At 27.5% G+C, this 11,783-nt stretch overlaps 1 protein-coding gene across 4 annotated transcripts; it reads right to left on the reverse strand.

Annotated features, from left to right (window-relative positions):
• Nucleotides 1–648: 648 nt before the first annotated feature.
• On the reverse strand, nt 649–7,694 carry LOC137812507 (aldehyde dehydrogenase family 3 member I1, chloroplastic-like). 4 transcript variants are annotated; one of them, XM_068614513.1, is made up of 13 exons: nt 7,620–7,694; nt 7,163–7,244; nt 6,838–6,939; nt 6,473–6,716; nt 6,231–6,299; nt 6,061–6,157; nt 5,397–5,603; nt 5,021–5,136; nt 4,840–4,944; nt 4,592–4,764; nt 4,284–4,374; nt 1,975–2,124; nt 649–1,005 (listed from the first exon to the last, which is right to left on the reverse strand). In XM_068614513.1, exons 2-13 carry the CDS (start codon nt 7,198–7,200, stop codon nt 772–774), a joined length of 1,626 nt encoding a protein of 541 aa, XP_068470614.1. In that variant the 5' UTR covers nt 7,201–7,244; nt 7,620–7,694; the 3' UTR covers nt 649–771. The 4 variants fall into 4 exon arrangements, with proteins under 4 accessions (XP_068470614.1, XP_068470613.1, XP_068470615.1 ...); XM_068614512.1 differs by lacking the exon at nt 7,620–7,694 and adding an exon at nt 7,349–7,555; XM_068614514.1 differs by lacking the exon at nt 7,620–7,694 and having other exon boundaries at nt 6,473–6,696; nt 7,163–7,333.
• Nucleotides 7,695–11,783: the final 4,089 nt, after the last annotated feature.

Consider the following 11,783-nt stretch of genomic DNA (forward strand, 5'->3'; position numbering starts at 1 on the left):
GTTGAGTTAGATTTAAAGCTCACTTCTTAACATGGTATCAGAGTCACTTTACAAATAACTATAATTAAATAACCCAAAACCATTTACAATCCATACTTATGTATAACATAATCAAAGTTGTGCCTAGTAGTTTTAGAATGTACACTATAAAAATATTAAAATTCATCTTTAAAATTTGAAAGTATTAAATAACTTATGAAAAATGATTGCATATAGAAACAATGAATTTTAAAAAATATTTTACTTGTCGATTGTACTAAAGTGTTATGAAATTTACAAAGTACAATTTCGGCACGTGCACTCACAAAAAATATAATATTTATATAAATAGGTTAAGGATATTAATAATAAATAATTAATTTATTCTTCGATAGTTAGAGGTATATTTTGCTTATCTGATCTGAATCTCTTTCTAATTCATAGTCACGTGCACTCATAGTCTTTGATTTATTTATTACATTACAGTTCAAAACAAACATGAATAAATTACAGACATTGACACTGAAAAGGAACCTACAATATGTGAAACACCTTCAAGTTATGTTGTGTTGCCACCACACCCTATTCTATCAAAGCAGGCACATTATCTTCGATATCTCAATCAATAATTTAATGGCAATCAAAGAACAAATTCATGAGATTGAAAACTTGTGGGGAAAAATTGTAATTAAATTTTGCTACTTCTACCAAATTGGAAGGCACAAGTTACTGACTGTTTTAGTACTTTCTAATTCATGAACATTTTAAAAAGAATCCAATCATTCCTTCTCCTTAAGACCATCCAAGAAGAGCAAGAAATATTTGAACAATATTGCCAGTGATAATGGCCTTCAATAATTTTTCCTTCTGAGGTGTGTATGGTGGGTACCTTATGGATGAATCTCCATCAAAACTTCTATAGAGAACTGGCTTCCTATGGCTGAAACTATCAAAAGAGAATTTTCCATGGTAACAACCCATTCCACTCTCTTCAACTCCTCCAAAAGGCAAACCACGAGTTGCAACCTGCAAGCATAGATAACACATTTAAGTGCATGTATAAACTAGATTAAATTTCAAGTTTTGATTTCATTTCATCATTATATGTGCACTGGATTTTTATGTTTTCATTTCATTCTACAGAAAAGTTAGGTTGTGAAGTCTCAAGCATCTTAAGTTATGGGTTCAATTTCATTTAGTGCTGAATTATAGACTCAAGCTTCTAAGAACAACCATGTCTTGTCTTGAAATTCTTGGATTTCAAGTGGTAATTCTCCGATGTATTTATCTTGAGCTAATCTCAAGTAGCATGTTCTCCATTTCTATTTCTTTTCCATATTTTCTACTTTCTTTGATTGCAATTTTATTCTACTTGTTCTAATGCTTTTAAATTCTCACCATTAACTCTTTGTAATTCAGTCCACATGATTCTTATGTTTTTGTTATGTTCTTGTGTTATTGAATCTATGAATCTAAGCTTGACATGAGTCACTTCATGTTTTAAGACAAAAATGAGATTCAACTCTGACCTTGCAAAATATTGAAACTTAGGAAAGCTTCCAATGCATGTTCATCCTCTATTATAAATACAACTGTATAACTGTATAACTCTAAGAAACTTAATAATTAGTACTCTGAAAAAACACTTCAATTTTGACATTTATTTGTAAGATTCATATCACAACTGCATGAGTTACTTCCTCTGATAAAATTAATGACTATTTGTTCTAGAATGCTAAAACCAATGGTTTTTCTTCAATTATTGATTCAAGTCCACTTATATCAGCCCACAACCGAAAATTTTCTCAAGCTAAATTGAACAATTCTATGTATGGCAATGAAAGATGTCAAATAAAAGACACAACTTTTCTTTGTCCTTTTATATATGGAGAACTATAAGGAAACAATTGATTTATTAAAAAAATATGATGATAATTAAAAAATATTATGATAGCAAACAATATCATGTGTAAATTTTAGGAAGAGAATAAGTACATGGATGACAGCGTCATTGATGAGCATCCCTCCTGAAGATATCTTATCCACATAATCCTTCTTCAGCTGCTCATTGTTTGTGAAGAGATATGCAGCAAGAGGTTTTGGCCTTGATTTGATTATACTGTAGCAATCTTCTATGTTGTCTACCTGCAAAAATATAACATTCTATGCTAAGTATGAAGAAACATATGAAGTCCTTCCATTATAAAATTTTGTAAGAGTTAACTTGGTTGGAAACAACATTGATATGCAAAAGGGAGTAAGGAAGATTGATAGTACACGGTAACATAGTGATTTTATGCTAGGAAGGTAAAATAATTCTGGAAAAAACAATTGAAGACTGAGTTAAGTTAGAATCATCTTTTCAATATACTCTCACTCGCACATAATACAAGAAAAGAAAAAAAGAGATGCAAGTTTAACAACCAGTTGGGATCTATATCAGTTGTAAAGGGAACAGGAAACTGGTAAACAAAACCAGTACGGTTTTGAAAGAGTTCGAATCAAACAATGGCCACTAACAGCAGGAAAAGGAAAAAAAAAAGTCATAAATGAGATGGAACATGTTTTTGCTGCATCAAGGATAGTTACTGAACTGTTAGTATGATTAATCTCATATTAAAAAGGAAATGTAACTTATCCAACAGGTCTGTTAATCACTTACAAAAGGATTCAATAAAATTACCAACTTAGACAAAAACTATAAAAATATCTAATTTTTTAAATCGGTTGAATAAAATACAAGCTTTAAGGATTATATAATATTAATTAAGATATAAAGATAACAAAACTACTAACTAGTGTTTATAAAATACATCTCAATATGAATAAATTCAATTAATTGTTTAAGGCCACTTAAACTTTGAATAAGAACATTGATTCATTGAAAAACATAATCTAACAATGTGAGTGATTGATGAAAATCTCTTTGCTATAGGTTTTAAGAGATGGAGTGTCAAATACATCAGTGTAGATCTGTTGTCTCTTTTTTACATTTTTTAAACTTCCCTACTAATATTATAATTATTACTTTACTCTTTAAAAAATTAATAAATATTTTTTTTATGCGATTAATATAGAAAAAATATTATGTTTTAAGATGTCAGTCGAGTAGTTGATTTCATACAAAAATTAATGAATATTTTATGAAATATGTATTGTATTACTTAAACTTAAATATATTTTCAATTTAAAAAATTTGTTTATTTTAAGATGTCAGTCGAGTAGTTGATTTCATACAAAAATTAATGAATATTTTATGAAATATGTATTGTATTACTTAAACTTAAATATATTTTCAATTTAAAAAATTTGTTTATTTTAACCTATGAAATATACACTACAAGAAAATTATGAAATAGAAATCAATTTTTAGAGACTAAAATAATTAGTTAAAAATAGTAACTAAATTAGAGACCATTTTATAAACTAAAAAAAATTGGTTTCTAAATTAGTTTTTATTATTGTTAAATAGTTTCTAAATTAGTATCTAATTAGCAACCAAGGTTTTTACTACCAAATTTAAAAATATTTGGTACCAACTTGTGTTTTAATTTAAAACCAAATTGACAAGAGCATTTTATTTAGGATAGCTTATTAAAATCATATGCTCTACATGTGCATTTGTTCCGAGTAACCTCTTAGGCAACATGTCAATTTCGCGTAGTCATGTAGAAAGATACTTGAAAAGACATGACGGTTGAGAGGTTTTCCACTTAGAAACAATGGGACAATAGAGAGTTTCAATAGAAGCTTCCAGAAGTAATACTAATGAAGCCTTTTCGCCTAGCCAACTTGAGGTTGGGGCCAATGTACCATAGTGGATAAGTCAAACATCTAAAAGCCAAACAACTCTTTTTGAAAGCCTTTTCACCTAGCTCGACTCAAGAGTAGGGAGTTGTGTACCGTTAGTTAGTCTAATCCCCTATTAAAAAGGAATGTAACTTATCTAATGGGCTGGTTATAGGATTTGCTAACATAGGGAATCAATAAAACTATCCAGAATCTTAGGTGAAAATCACAAAAATATTTACTTGTGGTACTTGAATCGATTGAGAGAAATTCAAACTTTAAGGATTAGATGATATTAGTTAAGATCCAAAGGATAACATAGCAACTAACTAGAGTTTATTAAATATACCCCTCACTATGAACAAATCACTCAATTCTTAATGTTCTGGTTTGTGGTTTTGAACCAAAACACTTACCAAGAACTATGAACCATGAACCATGATCCTTGTCAACATGTCTCAAAATGTACTTTTTAATAGTGATCTAGTACTCTTTAATAGTGATCTAGTACTCACTGTGATTATTGGCATTATTGGCCCAAATATTTCCTCCTGCATTACCAAAGCATCTTCAGGAACATCCAATATGATAGTTGGGGAAATTTTTCTGCAATATAAAGGAAGAAAGAACTGATGTTATGATATATTTTTTTTTTATCAACCAAGAATAAAAGTATATTAAAAATGACTTCAGGTATCCCAACCCTTATATAATATCCAAGAGCCACATAAAAATCAAAGGTAATCATGACCGCAAAACCAATTCATAGATATTGTATAAGTAATATTCCAATCTTAATAATTAAAAAGGGAATGCAACTCACAGTTTCTTCTCATCCCTCTGACCTCCTAAAACAATTTTGCCAGATACCTTATCCTCATCCAAGAGCTTCACAAGTCGTGCGAACTGGTTAGGAGACACAATCCGCGACATGTCTTTTGATTCCAATGGATCTTTCCCAAAAAACTGTTCCAATTCTTCTTTTAAGGCACTTATCTGTCGAGTGTAAATTCATCAAGAGTAATATATTTTAACAGTGCACAGAATTTTGTATTTTTAAGGCAACCTTACCAGCTTTGGAGCAAACTCTTTTCTTGTGATGATATAATCAACAGAAATGCATGCTTGTCCACTATTGCATGCCCACTTGCTAGCTATTATCCTCCTAGCAGTAACCTGAAAATGCAATGATTACTATGCATGAAAATATGTTAATCGATGTGTAAATCAAGAGATCCTTCGAAGATGTTACTTGTAAGTTGACATCCGATTCAACAACAGCAGGACACTTTCCTCCAAGTTCCAGAATCACCGGTGTTAGGTGCTTTGCAGCTGCAGCCATGACAATGCGGCCAATTCTAGCACTACCTGCAAAAAGCGGGTTGATTATGCATGGAAACTTATAGCGAAGCAGGCCTGCTAAATGAGCTATATACATTTGACTTGTTAATTATAGAATGAAAATTTCAACTGTGTTGACTCAAATTTCTGGACACAACTTATAATAAGTACGTGTTAATAGGATCAGTCATTTATATGAAACAGCTTTAATCAGATCCAAATTTCAGGCATCTTAAAATGAATCTCTTTGTTGTAGAATATGAACAAAATATTAGAAGACAAGTTACCTGTATAAAGTATCTTATCCCACTTCTGCTCCAGGAGTGCAGTTGTTTCAGGAACAGCCCCTTCAACAACTCTTATGGCAGAGTTGTCTAAATATTGTTCGATCAAATTTGCAAGCAGCGATGATGTTGCTGGAGAAATTTCTGATGGTTTTAGGACCACTGTGTTACCCGCAGAAATGGCTCCTATGACTGGATCCATTGATAACACTAAAGATAGGAAGTAAGCACATATCAATGGAAAGAATAGGACTTAGAAAAGAAGCCAAGTCAACAAATGAGAGTAAGCATCACCCTCCAAAAAAAAATACTGAAGACTCAATATCATTAGACACGAAAAGTCATGATAGATGAATACCAAAAGATTATGGTGATATTGAGAAGAATGCACAAGTATCACAGACTTGGCTCTAATTTATTGAAATTTTAAGCAAGTGGCCAAATTCATTTACAGAAAACAGATAGAATTTTAGAGCTTGAAATAACTGGTGAAATTTGAATTTTGACAGAAAGAAAAGTGTGCAAAAGGTTTGTATTTACAGTTACACATCCAAAAGAAGTCCTCCACAGAGTGATGAAAACAATTGAAACGAAGAAAAGCTGTTCTCCATTATGACCAAACATTGTATAGATATGTGAATTGAATGAAAAGGGAACATCTACATACAGAAAGGAAAGTTCCATGTCGAGATAACCAACACAACCCCCAGTGGTTCTGGCACAATCTCTGCTGATGATGGAAATGTTGTGATGGAAGTACTCACCTAAAAGGGTAAAAGAAATTGGTTGTTAATTAATTTAACTATGTTGGAACTTATTGTTCGTCTTGCAATTTACCCTCTCAGGCTTCATCCAGTGTTTCAGCTCTGTAAGTGCTTCATTACATGAGGATTTTGCCTGGGTAACCTGCATTAAGAAACACTTACATCAAATCTGATGTGACCATGATGATAGTGAGGCTGACAAGACTACTGGACAAATTGAAACATTAAATGGCAACATGACAAAAGGGAATGGAGAAAAAGCAAATTGAAAGAATTCCATAAACTAATGCATAAAAGAAGCAAGAAATTGAAGACCTCGGTTATAAATGCTTCAAATGGAGGTTTAGCAAGGTCCTTATAAAGAGCTTCAGTGATTTCCTTCTCTTTCTCTTCTAACATCTTACTAATGGCCTCCAACTGGGAAACCCTCCATTCATAGCTCTTTGTCCTGCCTGAATCAAAGCACTTTCTGAGATCTCTGACAAGCAAATTAGCCTTCTCTCCATCAAATATCGGCTTCTCTTCTAATTCTGGCAACACTGATAGAGTTGCAGAACATCTTCACAAGATTAACCATACATATACATGCAACCAAACCACATAAAAAGAACATCATAATTGAGCAAATACAATTACAACACCTCATGACCAAAAAAGGTGGAGGGAGAGAGAGGGCTTACAACATTGAAGAGAAAACAACAGAACGGGAGTGAAAATGGACATGCTTGTGGAAGCACTTTCTGGTTAAATGGCCTCCAAAGGCTCTTGAACTAACTGGGTTACTGTTAATATGAAGAACTAGGATAAGAAGCACACTAATAATGATGAAATTGCAGTGCCTTTTTTTTCCAACTTATTTAGCCATTCTATTATTCCTTTGGGTGATTATACTTCCCATCAAGTTGCATTGACCATCTTTGTTTTCATATCCCAAAATAAATAAAAATTAAATGAACAATCACTGGCTTAATGAATACAAACGGTAGAAGAAAATAAAACATGTACCTAGCAGCAAGGAAGTGCCCAAGGCAGAGACTTTCCATGGTGCGACAAGAAGCAGAAAAATCTTCGGTACTGATGTCTAAAACTAAAAATAAAAAATCTGCATTAACTTGCATTTACATGTATATATATAAGCATAACTAGAGTGAGTTCTCAGCCATGGAAAAATTCGAAGATAATGTTGCATACATTTAATGACTAGGTACTGATCATGTACAGCTTGACAAAGACATGGCCAAAATCCAAAATTGAAAGAAACGTTTTAGTAGTGAGAAAAAAATCTTGTGTAGAAAAGTAATGTTTGATAATGGAATGGATAGGATTTTATGTGGTACGAGAACCCACATGAATCTCTTGAATCCTAACCGTTCCATGAAGCATGCATGATGCATCTCCTTTGCCACAGTCCCTGGATCAAAGGCAGTAAAATGAGTGAAGAAGGATCAAGGGTGACACATACCTGCACACAAATCCAAAAGTTTGTGTACTGTGTTAGTTGAAGACGAAAGGTGAGAATCACGAAATAGAACAGTGTCATTGTATTTGTGTACCTTTTTCACGCACGATTAAAATGGGGCAACATTATAATTTTTGATATTTTTTATTATTAATTATGTTTTTAATCTTGAACTTTAAGATAAATTAGTTATTGTCCCTCAAAATACAAAGAATTACTTTAATCCCTCGTATTTGAAAAACGCATTTTTACTTTTTGAAATGTTTGATTATAATAATTAATAGAGTTGAATAGATTTGTAAAGTTGAGTCTGGTTTTGTACCTTCCATGATAAGTGTTCCACTTATGTTTCTCAGCGATTAAAGTATTGAATGAAGTCATTCATATGATATTTTTGGAGAGTTCCATTGGATAAAAGAAGATTATATTTATCCATTAACTTGTAAATCTACTATTTCAACTTTTATCCTAAATAGTTGTGTTATTATTTATTAATAGAAAGTTATGTGGTTCTCCACTACTATAGATGACAACCCTGTTATCAGATACAAAGATTTTTGTGTTCTCCACACCGTTGTAAAGTATTAAACAGTATCATCCATTCAAAAAGTGTACTAATTCAGAATGCTGACTTAATTTGAACACTCTTCTTGTAGTGCCCATTAAGGTGTTCATTGGTGAGGCTTCTAGAGTCGGGAACCAGAAACCTTAGATTTTGGAAATGTAGCATACTACTACTTCTTGTAAATAAAAAAAGTAGAAGTAGAAATTAGATGTAAGAATAATAATCACTAAAAAAATATATCAGTATTATTTAAAGATTTTTATCTACAAATCTAAAAATTACTAAAAATTACTAGTAAATTTAACCTTATCTATAAATATTACTTATTATCTATAAATATTACTTATTGTACTTAATTCTAGATAAACTCAGCATTATCTACATATTATAATATTTAATAACATTAATAATATTTAATAATATTAATAATATTATTAATATTTAATAGTATTAATAATATTTAATGATATTTAATAGTATTAATAATATTCATAATATTTAATAATATTAATAATGTTATTATTCTAAATAATAATATGAACCATAGTAAATATATGAATAATATTAATAATGTTTATATTATTAATTATATTAATATTGATAATTATACTAATAAATATAATAATAATCATAATATAAAACAATACTTGACTTATGTAATGATTAAAGTATTTTTTTGTCATCCAAAGGACTTGGTTTTGAGTCTCACCTACCACAATTTATGTCTAGCATATATAATAATTTTCAATAATAATCCTAAAAATAGCATAAATAATATTTGTAAATAATAATTGAAAATAAAAAAAGAATTCAAATAATAATTAAAATTTAAAAATAAAATATGTTTAATTTTCTATGAATTTATCCACGGACTGGAGTTGATGGGTAACTCCTGTTTTCGTTACCCAGAAAACACTGTTTGTAGGTAAATTATCTACGCCTACATTACATATGGATTTTGTTCCGTGGATAATCTACAGGTAATGTTGATTTACTTACGACTGTTACATTTGAAATTCTTCTGTAGATAAATTGATTTTTCTTGTAGTGAATTAGAATTAATAGATATGAAATTGTTTATACCTAAAATAGACTTATAACCTAAAGATACTTTTTATGTAGTTGTCAAATTTTGAGTGTTGACTACATGAAATGATAAAGTCAACACATTTGAAATGAGACCATATATAATATTTAAGCAATAAAATTGTAGAAGCAAACTCAAAAACGAAAAACACAAAAATATATTTGTAGAAATGTAAGTATCAAAATATACACATATAAATGAAACAATATTACTTTTATTACTTTTCAGCACATGATATTATTGAATCAACAAATTTGAAATAAGGTAACAAAGGATCAATAAGAGCAAATTAGTAATCACAAAATTTATGAACTAATACATAACGAAATTGACAAAAACTTGTAATAAGTAGCAAATATAAAAAAAAAAATCAATATAAGTGACAAAATATAATAGAACCAACAAACAATAAATAAGTGTTTTCCTTTAGCTATCATAATTTGAATTTTGAGCAATATGAAATTATAATGTCAATACGTTTGAATTATTACAACAGATAACTTAAATGTAAAATTGATAGAAAAAAAAAACTTACAGATCAAAGTAACTCCAAATAACATAAATTACAAAGAGTATAATATATGAAATATAGGACACTATTTGTATTTTTCATACATGTTGTGTTACCACTTAGAAAAAAAAAATAGTGAGTAAAGTATCGTTTAAAAAAAGAAAATAAAACATGTTAATAGAAAACAATATATAATAGAAGATTTTGATAAGATATTATATTTATTGTAATGCATAAGTAAAACTATAATTAAAAACATTATATGAGCCTGCAAATTCAAGTAATAAGCATATAGTAAAAAAACAAAATAGAAAACTTGAATGCTCATTGGCAAAAACATAACATAAATTAGAATCTTAAATAATTTAGAAATTTTAATTATTTCAGATTTTTATTTAAGTAAAACATTATACAACTTAGATTTTATATTGATTTAGTATTTTGAAAAAGTTACCAATTTTATTTATGTTAGATTTTTATTTAAATAGAAATAAAGTAATTTAGAATTTGCATTTATTTAAGATTTTAAAAAACTTATAAATTTTATTTAGTTTAGATTTTTATAAGAGTAGAACATAAAATGATTTAGGATTTTTTTTTATTTAGGATTTTGAATAATTTAAAACTATACTTATTTCATACTTTCATTTAAGTAATACATTAAATAAGTTTAAATATTCATTTATTAATATTTTTAATAATTTAGGAGTTTTATTCTAGATAATTTATTTAAATAGGATATTAAATAATTTAGGTATTGTATTTTTAAAAAAAATTGGAATAATTTAGAAATTTTATTTATTACAGATTTTTATTAAGTAGGACGTTAATTGATTTAAGATTTCTATTCATATAAAAATTTGAATAATTAAATAATTTTATTTATTTTGAATATTTATTTAAGTAGCACATTAAATAATTTAAGATTTGTATTTATTTAAATTTTTAAAAAATTAGAGATTTTATTTATTTTATACTTTTATGTAAATAGGAAATAAAGTAATTTAGGATTTATATTTGTTTAGAATTTTGAAAAGTTAAAAAAAATTATTTATTTTATATTTTTAGTTAAGTAAGACATAAATTAATTTAGGATTTGTGTTTATTTAAAATTTGGAATGATTTAGAGATATTATTTATTTTAGGGTTCATTTAAGTAGGACATTTAATAATTTAGAATTTATATTTATTAGGATTTGAATAATTTAGGAATTTATTTATTTCAGATTTTTAATTAAGTGAGATATTAAATCATTTAAGATTTGTATTTATTTAGGATTTTGAATAATTTAAAGGTTATCTTTAATTTATATTTTTATTTAAGTAAGATATTAAATAATTTAGGGTTGATATTTAATTAATATTTTGAAAAATTTAAGAATTTTATTTATTTTAGATATTTATTTAGTTATGACATTAAATAATTTAGAATTTATATCTATTTAGAAATTTGAATAATTTAAGATTTTTTTTTCATATTTTTATTTATGTAAGACGTTAAATAATTTAGGATTTGTATTTATTTATGATTTTGAATAATTTATTATTTTTATATTTTTATTTTTCAAAAAATTTAGTATGATCTCAATTTTTTTGTTTTTATTTTAATTTTTTATTAGTGTGTGATATTAAATAATTTAGGATATGGATTTACTTATAATTTTGAATAATCTATTTTTTATATTTTATTTTTGTTCATGTAGAACATTAAATAATTTTGATTTATATTTATTTAATATTTTAAATAATTTAAGAATTATTAGTTTTAGATGTTTATTTAAGTAGAAAATTAAATAATTTAGAGTTTGTATTTATTTAGGATTTTGAATAATTTATAATTTTTATTTATTTCAGATTTGTATTTATGTAGAATTTTAATTAATTTAGAGTTTTGTATTTATTTAGAATTTTGAGTTATTTAGGATTTTTTTTTATTTCAGATTTTTACTTAAGTAAAATATTAAAAAACTTAGGCATTGTATTTATTTAAACATTTGAATAGTC

The sequence above is a fragment of the Phaseolus vulgaris genome, chromosome 2 (assembly GCF_000499845.2).
Source record: "Phaseolus vulgaris cultivar G19833 chromosome 2, P. vulgaris v2.0, whole genome shotgun sequence".
In the NCBI taxonomy this organism is placed as follows: Eukaryota; Viridiplantae; Streptophyta; class Magnoliopsida; order Fabales; family Fabaceae; genus Phaseolus; species Phaseolus vulgaris.

Bases quoted from the DNA above. Each gene is read 5' to 3' on its own strand.
- LOC137812507 (XM_068614510.1), bottom strand. From the start codon at position 7,275: ATGCAAGTTAATGCAGATTTTTTATTTTTAGTTTTAGACATCAGTACC. The intron at 6,717-6,837 runs GTAAGCCCTCTC...AATCTTGTGAAG, and splicing joins GTTGTTTTCTCTTCAATGTT to ATGTTCTGCAACTCTATCAG. The intron at 5,137-5,396 runs GTAACTTGTCTT...CGCTTTTTGCAG, and splicing joins GGATAAGATACTTTATACAG to GTAGTGCTAGAATTGGCCGC.